The 20,104-nt window shown below is 42.4% G+C and overlaps 1 protein-coding gene across 7 annotated transcripts in view; it reads left to right on the top strand.

The window, feature by feature from the left end:
- The first annotated feature begins 22 nt into the window (after positions 1–22).
- VIPAS39 (VPS33B interacting protein, apical-basolateral polarity regulator, spe-39 homolog) overlaps positions 23–20,104 on the top strand; it is a 32,625-nt gene continuing 12,543 nt past the window's right edge. Inside the window, exons 1-12 of one of the 7 annotated variants that reach the window (XM_035261168.3) lie at positions 422–505; positions 767–898; positions 3,868–3,960; positions 4,886–4,988; positions 7,389–7,535; positions 9,099–9,137; positions 9,494–9,558; positions 10,290–10,346; positions 13,313–13,405; positions 14,512–14,545; positions 15,029–15,131; positions 16,763–16,790. In XM_035261168.3, coding sequence (XP_035117059.1) covers positions 3,868–3,960; positions 4,886–4,988; positions 7,389–7,535; positions 9,099–9,137; positions 9,494–9,558; positions 10,290–10,346; positions 13,313–13,405; positions 14,512–14,545; positions 15,029–15,131; positions 16,763–16,790 — 762 coding nt within the window. In that variant the 5' untranslated portion in view covers positions 422–505; positions 767–898. Of the gene's footprint in view, positions 282–421; positions 506–607; positions 899–3,867; positions 3,961–4,885; positions 4,989–7,388; positions 7,536–9,098; positions 9,138–9,493; positions 9,559–10,289; positions 10,347–13,312; positions 13,406–14,511; positions 14,546–15,028; positions 15,132–16,762; positions 16,791–20,104 lie in introns of those variants that run through there. The other 6 variants (XM_035261166.3, XM_035261165.3, XM_035261170.3 and 3 more) reach the window with 6 other exon arrangements.

Raw genomic sequence — 20,104 nt, 5'->3', positions numbered from 1 at the left:
CCCACTCCCACCGGCTACTTCCGTCCCAACTTGCGGCACCATGGGTTCCGCCTGATTTACAGTTTCTTCAGACTGCCTCAGGTTCTCCCCAGAAAGGGGCCCGAATCCTAACTCCTCATACGACCATTCCTCACTCATAGAAAAACAAAGAACACGTCTCATTGTTTCCCTGTATCCTGAATTGGTCCTGCTGAGCCTCATGGGACTTGTAGTCTTTTTTACGTGACCCGCTGGATAACCGCGGAAGGTCGTGCTGAAAGGAGCGTAAATGACCTAGCACGGTGCGTGGGTTTTCTGGGGGCTGTAGTTAAGAAGCCTTGTGGTTCATCGGGACAGCGCCTGACAACAGAAGCGGAAGAAACTACAACTTCCAGCATGCCCTGCGGCCTCTTTATTCTTCTTTCCTTTCCGCCCCGCGATTATTCCCTTCCGCCCCTTCTCTAGCTGTACAGCCTCAATAGCAAGGCTGGTCCAGCGGCGGCGGAGGCTGGCGCTGTCCTGAGAGGTAGGGCTCGGTGCAGCAGAGGTGAGGGTGTCCCAAGCGCCTTGGGTTGCGTAACTGGCTGAGTCCAGCCTCTCCGCATCTTGATCTTTCCCCCTCTTCTAGGTGGCATCCCTACACCCTACGACCCCAGGCCTTATTATCTTCTTTCAGTCTGGGCGACCCTTGGGCATTGGAGTACGCTTGGGATTGGGGCTGCGAGTGAGCCCCAACGATTGATTCGGAAGCTGACTTTTGGTTCAGAACGAGCATTTACTCTGTCAGGGATCCGCTGGGTTCTGACGGCTGCGGTAGATCCATGGCTTCCTGGACGTTCACTCATAGAGTCATCCTACCTTAACTCATGTCCCCTGGTCTCAGTTCACAAGCCTCACCTGTATCTTCCTGGCTCGGAAGGTAATTGAAAACAAGTCTGACTTCTCAGTAGCTGGTTTTTGGAGTTTTCTGAGGCAGGGAGCGTGTTGTGGATTTCTTGCAGATTCTTCTGTTTTCCTTTGTAAAATTCCTGTTCTCCCCTGAGATATCTCACCCTATCTTGTGGGCTCTCAGTAAACAGGAGACGGTAAGGACAAACCCCTGAAGTATTTAAAATCATGTTGAAGCACCTTTCTGTCACTCTTAAGATGGTACCTGATTACTTTATAACTCCAGAGCCCTTAAATCATTATTTGTACTTGCCAAGTAAACCTAGCTTCTCATTTGGCTCTATAAATACAAATTGATGGCAGGTGTCTGCTGCCATTGTATGGTTAAAAAGATTCCAGAAATCCTCTCGGAGATTTGGTTAAGACACATTCTATGTCTATCTGTAAATAATTACTATATGAAGGAATGATCTCTAGTTTTCCAGAGAGGGAAAAATAGGTAGAAAGACCACGGAAGCCACTGGAAATGGTCTAGGAGCCAGAAAGCCTGGATTGTAATTTTGAAATAAGAGCACTTAACAAGGTGGCTTTGATAGGGAACTCTTGTGCCTCACTTTCCCCGTGAGTCACATGGAAATGGAATCTCCCTGGCCTACCTTACAAGATTGTTTTGAGGGTCAAATGAATGACAGTGATTTATGAACTGACATGTGTGTCAGAGACACATATTCTATACACATCTTCAGTATTTGTGGCCACTCCAAATTTTTATATATTTTTTTTAATCTTTAGGATTGCTAAAAAATAATTTCTTTTTTAGCTTTTCCCAAAGTACCATGATGATGTATAAATAATAAAAGCGTTAATTTTGGGTCAGGCACTGAGCACTTAACATGAATTAACTGGTTTACTCTTCATAACCCTTTTCTAAGGTAGGTCATCTGTTATGCCCATTTTACACGTGGAGAAACCAAGATGCAAAAATGTCAGTATGATATTCCATACTAAAAAGAAGTAACATTTAGTTACCTTCTGCTAGACACTTTTATAGGTATTCTCTGCAATCCTGTGAGGTAGGATATAATTCTTTCCAAGGCTTAGAAGTAGTCGTTTATCCAATTTGCTCAGAATTAAGAGAAACTAGGATTTGAACTTAAGGTTGCCTGACTACAATGCCTGTGGGGGCTGATTCATGGTTTCTGCTATCATTTTCTGCTTATCTCTCTCAAATTAAATACAGAAAAGGATTTTTAAAGCAACTCTGTTCCAGTAGAAATCAATTAGTGATGTCTGCCATGGGAAGGGAGCAGATAGAAAATTCCCACAATACCTTTGCAGTCCCTGTATCCCTTGAGTTGAAAACAGAGTCAGGATGTAACCGTAGCGTATCTCAAAGGCCATCAAAAGCCTCAACAGGACTACCATGACGAGGCTTTCCTCAAGCCTTCAGTGATGAAGGTGCTATTAAAGCAAAAGGAAAAGCAAGTGGTTCTTTCGAACTGATACTGTTTAACCTTTATGGTATCTTCGGTGCTATGGGAGTTTTAATACCTTGTCCTTGGCTTAAATCATAGTTTTAATTCTAATCCAGTTGGCATTGATAGTTTAGTTGGTAATTCTGGTTCTTTATTTAGAGACAGAGAGGGTCTCGCTCCGTCTCGCAGGCTGGAGTGCAATGGTGTGTTCTCAGCTCATAGCAGCCTTGACCTCCCAGGCTCTGGTGATCCTCCCACCTCAGCCTCCCAAGTAGCTGGGACTATGTCGCCATGTCCAGCTAGTTTTTATTTATTTATTTATTTGTAGAGACAGTCTTACTCTGTTGCCCAGGCTAGTCTTGAATTTGGGCTCAAGCGGTCTTCCCACCTCAGCCTCTCAAAGTGCTGGGATTACAGAAGTGAGCCCCTGTGCCCTGCATAGTTTATAATTCTGGGGCAAAGTTCGTTTTTGCAGGGCAAAATTGAATTTCCTAGTAGTTATAACAGGGATTTGTGGTCTGTTGACTATCTTTGTTTTCTTGGCCAAGCCCTTATTCCGGATTTTGGCCAACAGTTGTTAATAAGATAGTCATAATTTGAAGATTTAGGTGAGATAATTCTGCTTCTTTTAATTGCTTTGCTTTCTGTTCTTTCAGGCATTTAAAAAGCATACATGAAAGTGGAATATTTGTCAGTTTTATTCGTTGTAATATTCCCACAGCCTAGAACAGTGCCTCAGAGATGGCACGCAGGAGATATTTGTTGAAAATGTGAATGCAGTTTTTGTCTGTTTTGTGTGTGTTTTGATTGATCTTCCAGTGTATTCAGCAAAGTTTTGTGATGGATTCGTATAGCATTTGCCTGTCTTGCACTGTTGCCTTTAATACATACTTATGCTGAATGCCCTAGCTTTGTTGTAGGGTCCTTCAGAAGTGGGAACACATCTGGCACATTTTTTTTTTTTGAGACAGAGTTTCACTCTTGTTGCCCAGGCTGAAGTGCAATGGCATGATCTCAGATCACCACAACCTCTACCTCCTGGGTTCAAGTGATTCTCCTGCCTCAGCCTCCCAAGTAGCTGGGATTACAGGCATGCACTACCATGCCCAGCTAATTTTGTATTTTTAGTAGAGACAGGGTTTCTCCATGTTAGTCAGGCTGGTCTCAAACACCCGACCTCAGGTGATCTGCCCACCTTGGCCTCCCAAAGTGCTAAGAATACAGGCATGAGCCACTGTGCCTGGCCTGTGGCACTTTTTTGTATACCTTACAACACCTAAGAGAGCGCCCTGGACAAAGTAGATGCTGTAAGATGATCTGGGTAATTAGAAGATGAGAAGTATGATTTGATCAGTTAGAGACCCAAGGATCTGGTTTTACATGACAGGTTCAGTATTTGTTTTACCAGATCCTTTTCTGCATCCTTGGCTTTTGGGAGCAGTTAGTAGTGCAAGAAACTAAAGCTTTTGGAGCTCTTTAGGGAGAGACCTAAAGAGGGACAATGTATGCCTTCCTCTCACTTCAGATGAATCGGACAAAGGGTGATGAGGAGGAGTATTGGAACAGCTCCAAGTTCAAGGCCTTTACCTTTGACGATGAAGATGATGAGCTTTCACAGGTAGGTCAACTGCTGAAGGTTACACGCTTTATGGTGCCACTCTAAAATTCCTTCCTCTTGCATTCTGGGTAACCTGGCTTTTGACCATGTCTTCATTAGGCTCAGGAAAGAGCCAGCGGGATTGTAAAATTCAACTCACTGCCTTTCTTACTTTACTTTTTAAGATGATTTATTCCTTTCAGTTTTTTTATTTTTATTTTTTGAGACGGAGTTTTGCTCTTGTTACCCAGGCTGGAGTGCAATGGCGCGATCTCGGCTCACCGCAACCTCCGCCTCCTGGGTTCAGGCAATTCTCCTGCCTCAGCCTCCTGAGTAGCTGGGGTTACAGGCACACGCCACCATGCCAGCTAATTTTTTTGTATTTTTAGTAGAGACGGGGTTTCACCATGTTGACCAGGATGGTCTCGATCTCTTGACCTTGTGATCCACCTGTCTCGGCCTCCCAAAGTGCTGGGATTACAGGCTTGAGCCACCGCGCCTGGCACCCTTTCAGTTTTTTTTAAGGAACCCCACGTCTTTTATTCATATGATACAATTTTATTCATGTAATAAAATGTTTTATTTTTGAAAGGTGAACTGGATTGGAAGATTTAACTTTGTTGTGTCTCTTTTGCAATTGGGGAACCATTTATTTTTGGAGAGGTGAATAAATTCATTCAGGTTTACACAGCAAAGTCACGGCCAGGAATATGATGAGAATTCAAAAGTGGCTTTGATTTCTCCTAATGTTTTTTTACCACTGGACTGTAGTGTTGGCAAAAAGTCAATTTGTTTCCTTGGCAAATATCTAGTATCCTAGGCTTTCGATTACAACGGGTGAAAGTGTTGGCTACCTTCAGACCCCAGTTCCTCAGCCTTCTTGATTGTCAGAAGAGAGGTGGGAAGTGATGATTGCCTGAGCACCCTGCCTTATGTCCCTTTGTAGTTGAAGGAGTCCAAGCGGGCGGTGAACAGCCTCCGAGACTTTGTGGATGATGATGATGATGATGATCTGGAGCGAGTCAGCTGGACTGGGGAACCTGTGGGAAGTGAGTAGAAGAGGCCCTATGCGGGGATGGGTGTTCAGGGTTCTTGTCACTAATGAAGGCTCTCTCCCTGTTTGTTTCTTCAGTGCTAGTTAGGAGAGGGAACAAAGTAAGACTATTTTCATATGAGCATACATCTGGAGACTTGGGAAATGCAGCAGGAGTTTCCATATGGTTGTATAGGTCTGCTCTTCAGAGGTTGATGCTTGGCTGGTTATTTTAGTCTCATTTGACGTGTTTGTTTAAATGACATATTCCTAGGCTTTATTTTAGAGATTCTGTTCAGTAGGTCTTCTGCAGCGTGTGTGTGTAGGTGGTCCTCAATTTTTAATAAGCACTGCAGGTGATTCTAATATGTGGTCATATTTGGGAACTACTGACTAATAATCATAACTGGTTGACAGAACGGACTTCCTTACCCATGAAGTCTCACTGCCTAACTGTTATGTGATACCACTTAATACTTTAACAGAGTCCATTTGATTTTTTTCTTGAGATGGAGTCTTATTTTGTTGCCTAGTCTGGAGTGCAGTGGCATGATCTTGGCTCACTGCAACCTCCGCCTCCCAGGTTCAAGTGATTCTCATGCCTCAGCTCCCGAGTTGCGGAGATTACAGGTGCCCATCACCATGCCTGGCTAATTTTTGTATTTTTAGTAGAGATGGGGTTTCACAATGTTGGCCAGGCTGGTCTCGGACTCCTGACCTCAAGTTGTCTGCCTGCCTTGGCCTCCTAAAGTGCTGGGATTATAGGTATGAGCCATTGTGCCCAGAGCCCATCTGATTTTTTTTTTTTTTTTGGTCGGAGTTCAACCAGACCCCACCTGATTTTTAAGAAATATTTTTATTTTATTTTATTATTTTTTATAATGATGGGGTTTTACTATGATGGCCAGGCTGGTCTTGAACTCCTGGCCTCAGGTGATCCACCTACCTCGGCCTCCCAAAGTGCTAGGATTACAGGTGTGAGCACGGCACCCGGCCAAGAAATATTTTTAATTAAAAGTTTAAAAAAATAGGACATACTATGATGTGACTTAAAGATTAAAAAAATTAAAGGTATATAGTGAAAAGTTTCCATTCCATATTGTTATGTATCTTCTCAGTTTTCAGTTCCTGTCCTCCCAAAAAACAATCGCTGCTGCTTTGTTTCTGTGTATTCATCTAAAAATTCTTTTTGTGTTTAGAAATGTACATAGAAATATAATAGCTTACTTCACACCTTGCTCTTTTTTTGTTGTTGTTTTGAGATGGAGTCTTCCACTGTCATCTAGGCTGGACTGCAATGGCATGATCTTGGCTCACTGCAACCTCCGCCTCCTGGGTTCAAGCGATTCTCCTGCCTCAGCCTCCCTAGCAGCTGGGATTACAGACGCCTGCCACCACCCAGCTAATTTTTTCTATTTTTAGAGATGGGGTTTCACCATGTTCGCCAGGCTGGTCTCAAACTCCTGACCTTGTGATTCACTTGCCTTGGCCTGGTGCTGGGATTACAGGCATGAGCCACAGGGCCCAGCTATGTACCTTGCTCTTTTTATGTGTTAATATAGCTTGGAGATCTTTCCATGTTAGTACATAAAGAGCATTCTCATTTTCTCTTTCTTTTTTTAAAATAGTAGCATAGTATTAAATTGTATGGATGTACCATAATTTATTTAGCCAGCCCATTATTGAATTTTAGATTGTTTTCAATCTTTTGCTGTTTATATTTCTATCAATGACTTTGTATTCTGACCATAGATGAATAAATGAAAGAGCAATTCTTAGAGTGGAATTACTCACATAGGATGTTTTAGTCTTTATTGGGCAGATATTGCCAAATTGACCTCCACAGGGGTTGTACCAGTTTGTACTACCACCAGCAATGGAGAAGGGTTCCAGTTTCCTTACAACCGGGCCAACACAGGGTATTATCAAGCTTTTGGATCCTTCCCCATCTTATAGGGGCCTAATAGTTTCTCACTGTATTTTAAATTTGTAGTACCCTTAGCAAAGCTGGGAGCAGGTGGTGTGTGCCTCTGGAAGGTAGTGGTGATGGATTGCTTGAGGCCAGGAGTTGAGGCTGACATGAGGTGTGATTGTGAATAGCCAGTGTACTCCAGAGCTTTGGCAACACAGTGAGACCCTGTCTCTAAAAAAGGAAAAAAAGAAAAAACAAAAAGAGTGAAGTTGAGCATCTTTTCATATGTTTAAGAGCCATTTAGATTTTCTTTTCTGTGATGCATTTATTCATGTCCTTGATTCATTTTTCTGCTGATTAGTCTATTTGATTCTCTCTTTTTTCCCTGCCCCAAGTTGGCCAAGGGAACAGGGCTTCTGGTGAAAAGCTTTTAGAGTCTGTTGAATGTTGGATGTCAAGGATTTATTGTGGATGAGAATTACTGATGTTCTTACTATCTCGCAGGTATCTCATGGTCCATCAAAGAGACTGCTGGTAATAGCGGGTTAGCCCATGAGGGGCGTGAACAACTAAAGAGCCGAAACAGCTTCTCCTCCTATGCGCAACTACCCAAGCCTACTTCTACCTATTCCCTGAGCAGCTTTTTTAGAGGTAAAGAGAGATGCTGAAGGGGATAGGGAAGTCCTCCTGCTCTTTTTTAAGAAAAATCTCAGGCCGTAATTTTGATTTACTTTGTAAGAAAAAGGTTATTGAAGGATAAAGCATTCTCTTTCTTTTTTTTTTTGAGACGGGGTTTCACCATGTTGGTCAGACTGGTCTTGAACTCCTAACCTCAGGTAATCCACCTGCCTCAGCCTCCCAAAGTGCTGGGATTACAGGTGTGAGCCACCGTGCCCAGCCTAGGATAAAGCATTCTCATTGGAGCTGGCAGCTGGGTATTAGGAGTGGGAAAAATGAGAGAAATTCAGAGGGATTGGACTGGTTTTCTAGAACACGATGAATAAAATTGACATCAACCCTGTGACTGGTACTGAAGACATTTGCCTGGATCAGAATTCCTCCCTACCCCTTGTGCATTGCTGTTGGAAAACCTCATTGGTGGGAATGCAAAATGGTGCAGCCACTGTGGAAGACAGTATGGCAGTTAGGAAAAAAATTAAACATAGATTTAACATATGACCAGCGAGACGTGGTGGTTCACACCTGTGATCCCAGTACTTGGAGAGGCTGAGGCAGGTGGACCACCTGAGATCAGGAGTTCTAGACCTGCCTGCCCAACATGGTGAAACCCCATCTCTACTAAAAATGCAAAAATTAGCCGGGAGTGGCGGGGGTCGTCTGTAATCCCAGTTACTCAGGAGGCTGAGAGAGGTGGATTGCTTGAACCTGGGAGGTAGAGATTTTAGTGAGCCAAGATTGCACCACTGCATTCCAGCCTGGGCAACAGAGCAAGACTCCATCTCAAAAAAAAGAAAAAAAATTAACATAGGATCTAGCAATTTTACCTCTAGGTATATATCAAAAAGAATGGAAAGCAGTGACTTGAATAGAGATTTGTACCTCCATGTTGATAGTAGCATTAGTCACAATAGCCAAAAGACGGCAGCAACCCCAGTGTCCAGATGGATGAATAGATAAACAAAATGTGTCATATACATGCAGTGGAGTATTCCTCAACATTGAAGAAGAATGGCATTCTGATACATGCTACAGCATGGGTGATCCTTGAGGACATGATGTTAAATAAAATAAAGAAGGCACAAAAGGACAAGTATTGCATGACTCCATTTAAATCTGACCTAGAATAGATTCATAGAGACAGACAGTAGAATGGTGGTTACCGAGGGCTGGGGGCGGAGGGAATGGAGAGTTGTTTAAAGGGCAGAGAGTCTCAGTTTGGGATGATGAAAAAGTTCTGGAGATGGATAGTGGTGGTGATTGTAAAAGTGTGAATATACTTAATGCCACTGACTTACACACTTAAAAATGATTAAAATGGTAAATTTTGTTATGTATATTTTACTGTAATTAAAAAAAAATTTCTCCCTGCTCCATTTTTTAATGGCACTTCAGATTTCTACAGCTGAATAAAACTTTAAGCCTTAAGTCTCTATATTGTGTTATAGAGTTCTATACACATTGTGTTTTTAACCAAGCCTGGATGGCTCTGACTTAAACTGTTGACCTTTTCCCTCTTGTGTTCTTTACCTTTAGGTAGAACTAGACCAGGAAGTTTCCAGTCCCTTTCTGATGGTAGGCATTGAACCCTCTTTTAATTGCTGTGGGAAATGTTACTGATCTGGCACAGTCTGGGGTGGTATGGGGATAGGTAGTAATTGAATGACAAGATGAACTTTCTTCTGCATCTACTGTCATTATTAGAGGAATTTTCTGATACTGACCAAGGAGGTAGAAATCATTCTGGCTACAGGGGCAAAGGTGATTTCTAGGGATGCTGTTTTTGGGAAAGAATGAAAATCTACTTTTGGCCATAAAGTTAATGTTGGGAGCCCACAAGTCAAAAAAATGTAAAGCAGAAGCAGTAGAGGGAAGTAGTGACAAGTAGGATTCATGGTGCCCTTCTGAACCAGCTACCTGTTCTTTTTCAGCTCTGTCAGACACCCCTGCCAAAAGCTATGCTCCAGAGCTGGGGAGACCCAAAGGGGAGTATAGGGTGAGTTACAGCGTACGCTGGTGTGACACTTTCCCCAGTGTCTTGGTGTGTGTTACCTTGCTTGATTTTCCCAACTCTTTGAGCAGTTATTTTTTTAACCTCCTTTTATCGATAAGAAAACTGGGTTTCTAAACATTAGGGCTTGCCTGGGGTCTCACAGCTAGGAAAGGGTGAAACTTAGACTTACAGTCTCTATCTTCTGACTCATTCCTACCATGCTTTGCTTACTCATGATGCTGCCACTTGAAGGCTGTCCTTTGAAACCCAGTGACCATCAGTCTGGAAGCTTGGTGGAGCTCATATTCCCATGAAGCATATAAAAGAGCAAATTGATTCATAAGGAAGAAACCATATCCTAAGTTCAGAAAAGGAACATGTCTCCAATGTCTATCTCTTTCCTTCTGTTGGCCAAAGGCATTGTTAGAATCCTAAAACCTGATTCGAAATGCAACTGGAGATTGCAGTCCTGAACCAGTAGGCATAGGGCTACTGGCTTTGTCAGTTGGCTCATCCCTCTTTGATCCATCTCCTCCTGTCTGTATTGCCCCTGCTTTAGTTCCTTCTGAAACTCAAAACAAGACATCCCATTTCTTCATTTTTTTCACATCCATTCCTTCCTGCAAAGTATTTCCCCCTTAGAGACTGAGACTGTGAGTTTGAGTTGAGGAGTTGGTACACTGATAAATTTGATTCCGTAACTTCCCGGGATTCATGTCTTGCTAATATTCCAGGATTACAGCAATGATTGGAGCCCCAGTGATACAGTGCGACGCCTCCGGAAGGGCAAGGTAAGGACAGAGAATTTTTGTGTGGTTTTTTGGGAAGTTGGGCAGCTTGTTCCCCCAGGGAAGATTTCTTGACCTCTCTTCAGTTCTCATTTGTTCAATGACTTTCAGGGGGAAAATAAATCCATAAGGTTGAAAGTCAGCTGCAAAATTTCTGATTCTCCATTATTGTTGCTTTAATGGAGTACTGGGGAAAGAGTGATGGATGAGAGGGAAAAGTACATTTAAGAGTGAGACTGGCCTGTCACCGTGGCTCAAGCCTGTAATCCCAGCACTTTGGGAGGCCGAGGCGGGTGGATCACAAGGTCAAGAGATCGAGACCATACTAGTCAACATGGTGAAACCCCGTCTCTACTAAAAAAACAAAAATTAACTGGGCATGGTGGCACCCATTTGTACATTCCTTGAATGTACAAATCAATTTTGGTAGAATTGGCAATGATCATAATAACTAATAAATCCAAATGGATCATAGCAACAGGTGTGGTGGCACGTGCCTGTAATCCCAGCTACTCAGGAGGCTGAGGCAGCAGAATTGCCTGAACCCAGAAGGCGGAGGTTGCGGTGAGCCGAGATCGCACCATTGCACTCCAGCTTGGGTAAACAAGAGCGAAACTCCGTCTCAAAAAAAAAAAACTGTAAAATTTCTAGAATAAAATATAAATTGATAATCTTTATGATCTTGGCTTAGGCAAAGATTTATTACCTAGGACATAAAAAGCATGAACCATAAAAGAAAAAAAAATTGATAAAATAGACTTCATCAAAATGAAAACTTTTACTTTTTTAGAAATCACCATTAAAACCATAAAGAGACCACTATAGCTTGGAGAAAGTAGTTTCAAAACACAAAGACTTTTATTCAGAATGTATATAAAACTCTTTTTTGTTGTTGTTGAGATGGAGTCTCCCTCTGTCACCCAGGCTGGAGTGTAGTGGCGCCATCTCAGTTCACTGCAGCCTTCGCCTCCCAGGTTCAAGCGATTCTCCTGCCTGAGCCTCCTGACTAGCTGGGATCACAGGTGCCTGCCACCACACCTGGCTAATTTTTGTATTTTTAGTAGAGATGGGTTTTCATCATGTTGGCCAGGCTGGTCTCAAATGCCTGACCTCAGGTGATCTGCCTGCCTCAGCCCCACAGAGTACTGGGATTACAGGAGTGAGCCACTGCACTTGGCCAGAATATATATAAAACTCCTGTTGAAACTGGCAATATAGCAAGACCACATCTCTACAGAATAAAAATTAGCCAGGTATGGTGGCACTCACTTGTGGTCCCAGCTACTTGGGAGGCTTGAGGTGAGGTGGGAGGATTGCTTAAGCCCAGGAAGTCGAGGCTGCACTGAGCCATGATCATGCCCCTACACTCCAGCCTGGGCAATATAGTGAGACCCTGTCTTAAAAAAAAGAAAAACAAAAAAATAAAATGCTTATAGCTCAGTGATAAGAAGATAGACAATCTGGTAAAAAAATTGGCACAAGAGTTGCCCAGACATATCACAGAAGAAAATACATGAATGACCAGTAGTAACTTGAAAAGATATTTAAAATTATATTTATCAAGAATATGTGAGTTAAAACTATGAGATACCAATATACAGGCCGGGCGCGGTGGCTCACGCCTGTAATCAATCCTAGGACTTTGGGAGGCCAAGGTGGGTGGATCACCTGAGGTCAGAAGTTCAAGACCAGCCTAGCCATCATGGTGAAACCCCATCTTAAAAAAAAAAAAAAAAAAAAGAGATACCAATATAAAGCCACTAAAATGGCTGGATTTAAAAGATTGGTCATAGAAAGCATTGGGATGATGTGGAGTAACTGGACTCTCATTCACTGCTAGTGGGGATGTGAAATGGTAAAACTACTTCAGAAAATAGTCTGGCAGTTTCTTATAAAGGTAAATATATACTTACCATACAACCCAGCAATCTCACTCTTAGATACTTACCATCTAAGAGAAATTAAAACATACATCCATACAGACTTGTATACAAACCTGCGTAGCAGTTTTACTCATACAAGACTCAAAAGTAGGCTGAACGCAGTAGCCCACACCTGTAATCCCAGCACTTTGGGAGGCTGAGGCAGGTGGATCACCTGAGGTCAGGAATTCAAGAGCAGCCTGGCCAACATGGCCAAACCCCAGTTCTACTAAAAGTTAAAAAAAAACAAAAAAAATTAGGCTTGGTAGTACACACCTGTAATCCCACCTACTCAGGAGGCTGAGGGAAAATAATTGCTTGATCCTGAGAGGCAGAGGTTGCATTGAGCCGAGATTGTGCCATTACACTCCAGCCTGGGCAACAGAGTGGGACTCCGGCTCAGGAAAAAAAAAAAAAAAACCCAAAAAAATCTCAAAAGTGAAAACCACATAAGCATCCATCAGCAGATAAGTGGATAAACTGGTATACACATACATGGAAAACAACTTGACAGTAAATAGGAAGAAACTAATAGTCACTGTAACACGTAGATTCAGTACTGAATGGAAGAAGTTAGATATAGAAAAATACATTTCTTTGGGGGGGACGGAGTTTCACTGTTGTTACCCAGACTGGAGTGCAATGGCACGATCTTGGCTCACCGCAACCTCCACCTTCTGGGTTCAAGCAATTCTCCTGCCTCAGCCTCCCGAGTAGCTGGGACTACAGGCGCATACCACCATGTCCAGCTAATTTTTGTATTTTTAGTAGAGACGGGGTTTCACCTTGTTGACCAGGATAGTCTCAATCTCTTGAAGGGTTTATCAAGACTTCAGGACATTAGCCTCTTGTAGGGCAGCAGGCTGAACTAGAGAGGGTGGTGGAAACGTTCTGTTTTATAAGTGCTGGGGACCATAGTGTAAAAATAAAGAGACTCTCCTTGGGGACTTTTCCTTTCATTTTTGCTCATTCTTCAGTATCCAGCAACAAAGAAATAAAGAAAACTATCTTCTTCTTTATGTACTAATTTTAGTGTTACTCTGCCAGGTCTGCTCACTAGAGAGATTCCGCTCCTTACAGGACAAGCTACAACTCCTAGAAGAGGCAGTAAGCATGCATGATGGAAACGTCATTACTGCAGTGAGTTGTCGAATTGTTATTGTTTATTGTTTTTACTAGTTTCTGAAAATCCAATCAAATAGACTAACATTTTGTGTTAAATGTTAAGTAAACATCCTGTATTCCCCTTGGAAGCGTAGGATTCTCAGTAATCTGTGCTTTCAGGGCTTAGCTGGTGTCACATGCATTAAGTGTGGAACCCTGTGGGTTGTTTGCTTTAGAGACAGGGTCTTGCTCTGTCACCCAGGTTGAATCGCAGTGATGTGATCACGGCTCGCTGTAGCCTCAACCTCCTGAGTTCAAGTGATGCTCCCACCTCAGCTCCCCAAGTAGCTGGGACCACAGGTGCATACCACCATGCCTGTCTAAATTTTTTTTTTTTTTTGAGGTGGAGTCTCTCAGTGTCACCCAGGCTAGTGTGCAGTGGCACAATCTCAGCTCACTGCAACCTCTGCCTCCCAGAGGTTTAAGCGATTCTCCTGCCTCAGCCTCCCGAATAGCTGAGATCATAGGCATGTGCCACCATGCCTGGCTAATTTTTGTATTTTAGTAGATACGGGGTTTCACCATGTTGGCCAGGCTGGTCTCAAACTCCTGACCTCAGGTGATCTGTCAGCCTCCTAAAGTGCTGGGATTACAGGTGTGAGTCACTGCACCTGGCCTTGCCTGGCTAATTTTTAAATTTTTTTGTAGAGACAGTCTCGTTATATTGCCCAAGCTGATCTCAAACTCCTGGGCTCAAATGGTCCTCCTGCCTCCACCTCCCAAAGTGTTGGAATTATGGGCGTGAGCCCACCATGCCTAGCCTGTGTGAAACCCTTGATTGTAACCAAGACACAGAAGGTTGGCTACTGTGTGTTATAAAAAACAATCTGACGGAGGAGAGATGTGAGCATATCCTCTTTCAGTGAGAGGTGTCTCTCAGCAGCCTGGGCACAGGTGTGTGGACTCTTGAGACATAGCTCAGTTCCAGATATCCATCGCCTTTCCTTCCATCACATACCGAGCTGTTGGCTGTACCTGCAGGGATTCCTATTGAGTTGCTGGCCTCGTGTCTGTATGTCAGGTGCTCCAGACAGGGCTCTGTGTCGTAAAGTTTACACATTCTTTGTTCTTTTTTCCTGTAGGTTCTGATTTTCCTAAAGAGGACACTGAGCAAAGGTAAGAATGGCTCGCAGGAAATCTTCAGGCAGCAAGGTATCTGCCACATCTGAGGGGAGAATGGCATGTGCCTTTCATGCCAGAATTCATCAGTGAAGTCTATTTCAGAGACAACTGGGGTGGCCTGAGACTTCAGAGCCCACATCACACCTCTGAGGGCATCCTTTAGGGTGATGACTGCATTAACCACAGAGCCCTCTCTATTTCTTGGACAGAAGATGGCTGTGTTGGTTTGAAGAAGTGAGAGTCCATGCTAAGTGCCTGCTCTTTGGGTTGGTGTGAAATGAAAAGCTGACTCAGTGGCTCTGAGTTGCCCAAGACCATAGAGTGTTTTCATGGTGAATTAAGACATAGGGTAAACCATTCTTAGCTTTTGTTAGGCTTTGATGAGATCAAGTTTGGAATGTGTGAGTAGGGAGACCAATTTCACCTTTGACTAATAGGCTTTAATCTTTCTCAACCTAACTCCTGTCTGTCTGCCAGAGATCCTCTTCCGAGAGCTGGAGGTGCGACAGATTGCCCTGAGACATCTTATCCACTTCCTTAAGGAAATAGGGGATCAAAAGCTGCTGTTAGACCTCTTCAGGTAAGAACTGATCGTCTAGTCTAGACTTTAACTGATCGTTAAAGTTTAGTAAGTATTTATTTCAGAGCACTCTGAGGGATACAAAGGAATAGAAAATACCAACTGCCCCTTTCCTAGAAATACTTGGAAGACAAGCTGTTGAAGGGTGAGGGGATAACTATCAGTACAGCAGAGCTTATGATAAGGTGCAAGGTTAAGAACCAGGCTTTGGAGTCACGCACAGTTGGATTGAATGCCGTTATAGGTCTACCACATCGCTCATAGAGTGACCTTGGCCAAGTTACCAACCCTCTTCATGCAGTTTTAACATCTTTCAAATGGAGATGATGACACCTACCCACAGGGTCATGATGAAGATGAAGAGCTAGTATGTGAACCAGCACTTAGCATAATACCTAGTTTGTAGTATTAATATTTATTAAGTGTTTTCTTATAAAAGACCTAGAATAAAGGTATCTGTTATTGATTCTAAGTGATACAAGTGGGAAGTATAGTGGAAGAGAAGAAGATATTTTCAGTCAGGATACCCAAGGGAAGCTTCATGGAAGTGATTAGGATTTGCATGGGCCTGTGAAACTAGGTAGGATTCGGATAGGTGAGCGGTATGCATGTCTGCTGGGGGTAAAGAAGGCTGAGGTCTTCTATCACGTTTTTCTTCCCTATCTAATTCCAGTTAGTGGGGACTATTTCCCATCTTTGGATTAAAATATGTGCATATGATGCCCTTTCTTCAGTGTCAGAGAAAGGGTTAGAACCTCTGTTTAGGCTGACATGTGACCCAAGATGACTGGTTAACCAGTGACTCCAGCACAGCAATGAGCTCCCCAAAAGACTAAGGTGGGGAAAAACAGGTTACCTGGTTAGGGTCAAGATTACAAGTGTTAGCCAGGAATTTGCAAAAGAAGACATGGTCACGGAGTCTGGCTGCTTCTTTCCTCTCTCCTTCCCTCCCTCCCTCTTTCCAACCAACAAGGCTTTATCAGGCATCACCTCCATGCCAAAGTGGTGATGTTAATGATGGTGGTCTGTTCAGAGTAGAGAAGAATCAGAAGACAAAAGTCCCGGTGCTTCAAGGTCTTACCTAAGCCTTTGGGGGAGACAAAACACATTGCACTGTGTCCATGAAAACAGTAAAGAACAATATAGAAAATCTGTTTTCTTTTATTTATTTATTTATTTTTAAAGATGGGGTTTCTCCATGATGGCCAGTCTGGTCTTGAACTCCTGACCTCAGGTGATCCACCCACCTTGGCCTCCCGAAGTGCTGGGATTACAGGCGTGAGCCACCACACCCGGTGAAAATCTGTTTTCAAGGTTGTATTGACAGAAAATAGTGCTTTAATCTTAAAAACAACAACAACAAAGTTTCTGTGGGCTAGAGTAGGTGGAGACTTTGAACCTCTCTATCTCTAATAACAAAGTTATTAGTTCCTTGCAATATGTTCTTGTTCCTGCTTTTTTTCAGCCAGAGAGACCAGGGGAACAATGGTATCTGATCAACTATTTATCTTGTGTATAGAGGGAAATGAGTTTGAATTGTATTTCTCCTAGAGCAGGCACTCTATTTTGTGAGGTTATACTGCCACACATCAATGGATACAAATGTCCTGCTCCCTTCTGCTTCTTCCCAGGTTCCTAGATAGAACAGAAGAGCTTGCGGTAAGTGTAGCCTTTTTTTCAGTTGGGGACCTGTTTAACAGAAATCTAGGCCGGGCGTGGTGGCTCATGTCTGTAATCCCAGCACTTTGGGAGGCCAAGGTGGGTGGATCACCTGAGGTCAGGAGTTCAAGACCAGCCTGGCAACATGGTGAAACTCTGTCTCTACTAAAAATACAAAAATTAGCCAGGCCTGGTGGCGCGTACCTGTAATCCCCTCTACTTAGGAGGCTGAGGTAGGAGAATCACTTGAACCTGGGAGGAGTAGGTTGCAGTCAGCTGAGAACGTACCATTGCACTCCAGCCTGGGCAACAGAGCAAGACTCAGTCAAAAAAAAAAAAAGCAAAATACAAAAAACCCAAATCTAAGCCAAATCCCAGCGTCCAAGATCCCAGACTGATTGAACTATTTCCTTTGATGTTGATTATATACAGAAGAGAGAGGCACCTAGGAAACCTGAAAACTCAATTGGAATGATGTATTCTTTCTTTTCATATGCTCTTTTGGTTGGACTTATGAATAAATTTTAAATAATAAATATGTGAAAATTGGCCTGGTCAATTTGTAATTTGTTTTTTGGTTGTTTTCAGGTCCTGGTTGGTAGGAGTTTGGGGGTTTTGGCTTCTCACAAAGAAAATGTTAAAGGCTGAGAGGATAAGAAACCCGATACAGGTCAAGAAGGAAGATAGGTCAAATTGATGCTATACCCAGTACACATTTTGGCTGAGAATTCAATAGCCAAGTGTTAAGATTGAATTTTGGCAGATTTTCAAAATCATAGGATGAACTCCTGGAATACAAGAATAAATCTGAAAGTTTACCAAAAACTCAATTGTATCATCACAACTTTGGCAATTTGTGTAAAACAAAACAAAACAAACAAAAGACCTTGTCATAATGCAGGAATGAGAATTTCTAGCCAGGCACAGTGGCTCATGCTTGCAGTGCCAGCACTTGGGAGGTTGAGGTGGGAGGAACACTTCAGTCCAGGAATTAGAGACCAGCCTGGGCAACATAGTGAGACCCTATCTCTACAAAATGTTTTTAAAAAATTAGCCAGGCATGGTGGCGCAAGCCTGTAGTCCCAGCTACCTGGGATGCTGAGGTGGGAGGATTGCTTGAGTCTGGGAGGTCATACCTGGGTGAACAAGACCTTATCTCAAAAAAAAAGATAATTTCTCAGCATTGTTGATGGCAGGATTGCTTTTTTAATTATTGTACAACACATTTGTGATGATATCAATACACACATTCAGTTGGCACATTTAATATTGTTAACCTTTGCACAGTATAATATAATTATATATACGTATTATACTGAAAATGCTTTTCAGTAACATGGGGTTTTTTTTTTTTTTTTGAGACAGGGTCTCACTGTCACCCAGGCTGGAGTACAGTGGTACATGATCGTGATCATATAGTTTACATACGGTTTACTGCAGACTTCCAACTCCTGGCTCAAGCCTCAGCCTCCCAAGTAGCTGGGACTGCAGGTGCACACTACACTCCTGACTAATTTTTAAAAATCTTTTGTAGAGATGACGGTCTCATTTTGTTTGCCAAGCTGGTCTTGAACTCCTAGCCTCAAGCTGTCCTCCCACCTCTGCCTCCCAAAGTGCTGGCATTACAGATGTGAGCCATCTCACCTGGCTCAGTAACATGTTTTCTAAAAGGAACTTGTACTTGATACTCAAAGCATGGGAGAATCTGAAATGTCTTTTTTCTTAATCAACTGAAAATGATTGGCAGCCTGTAGTAAACACTTGAAAAGCTGCTTGTTTATATTTTTAAATCTGTATAAATTCAAAACCTAAGGATTTTTCTTCTTACAGCATTTTTATAAAGTTTTTTGTTTTGAATTTGGTTAGTGAGAGTAAATGTTTTGGGTAACTCATTTTTATCTAAAACTTTATTTTCTTTATACTCATGTTCGAATTGAAGATGCTATATCACGCATGTTGTTGTATATAGATTTGGAGTTTTTTAACCTGGTAAACTTTGGAAGTCGCAAAACTTTTAGTGTATCCTCATGGAATATGAAAGTTTCCCAAGTAGAATTTTTCTTGAAAGACTGAACTTTTCTTGAGGCTAAAATGGATTGAGTAACAAAAAAATTAACTATAGCTCTTAAAGGTTACTTTCTTTAATATTAGCAATGATTGTATGCCAAATATTTTATATGAAATATTTTACACAGATTGGATTGTTACATAATTTCTGTTATTCTATCTTATGTTATTAAATTTTTATATTTACATTTTTATATATATTTATGTTTATCATTTACATTTTTATATACATCTGTTGGGTCAATCTGAATATTTATCTATGAACAATGAGTGAGAATGACATGCCCTTCTTTTATTACTGATATTGTTGTTAGATATTTACATGATCATACTACCATTGATCATGTACATGGTCAGGGATGCCGGAAATAACACTGAAGTAAGCATTTAGCTCTTTGACTTTTCAAAATCTAAAGCTAAAGCAAAATAGTCATTTTTTGGTTAAATACTGAGGCTAAAATGAAACTTAAGGGTAAAGCTCAGTACTGTGTCTACTTGGTGCTTCATTATAGATCAGTACTTGCTAAAAGAACTTTCTACAATGATGGAAATATTCCATATTTGGGCCGGGCACAGTGGCTCACGTCTGTAATCCCAGCATTTTGGGAGACCGAGGTGGGTGGATCATCTGAGGTCAGCCTGGCCAACATGATGAAACCCTGCCTCTACTAAAAATACAAAAATTAGCTGGGTGTGGTGGTGAGCACCTGTAATCCCAGCTACTGGGGAGGCTGAGGCAAGAGAATTGTACCCGGGAGGCGGAGGTTGCAGTGAGCTTACATCACACCATTGCACTCCAGCCTGGGCAACAGGAATGAGAGACTATCTAAAAAACAGAAAACCCCAAATTCCATGTTTGTCCAGTATAGCAGCCCCTAGTCACATGTAGCTATTGAGTTCTTAAAAAGTGGCTAGTGTTAACTAAGGAACTGAATTTTTACTTTAATTAATTTAAATTTTAAAAACCATCCCAGCACTTTGGGAGGCCGAGGCGGGTGGATCACGAGGTCAACAGATCGAGACCATCCTGGTCAACATGGTGAAACCCCGTCTCTACTAAAAATACAAAAAATTAGCTGGGCACGGTGGCACGTGCCTGTAATCCCAGCTGCTCGGGAGGCTGAGGCAGGAGAATTGCCTGAAGCCAGGAGGTGGAGGTTGTGGTGAGCCGAGATCACGCCATTGCACTCCAGCCTGGGTAACAAGAGCGAAACTCCGTCTCAAAAAATAAAATAAAAAATAAAAGC

The sequence above is a fragment of the Callithrix jacchus genome, chromosome 8 (genome assembly GCF_049354715.1).
Source record: "Callithrix jacchus isolate 240 chromosome 8, calJac240_pri, whole genome shotgun sequence".
NCBI classification, from domain to species: domain Eukaryota; kingdom Metazoa; phylum Chordata; class Mammalia; order Primates; family Cebidae; genus Callithrix; species Callithrix jacchus.
The sequence above is the reverse complement of the archived record's forward strand: the minus strand, read 5'-3'. Positions and strand labels throughout refer to the sequence as shown.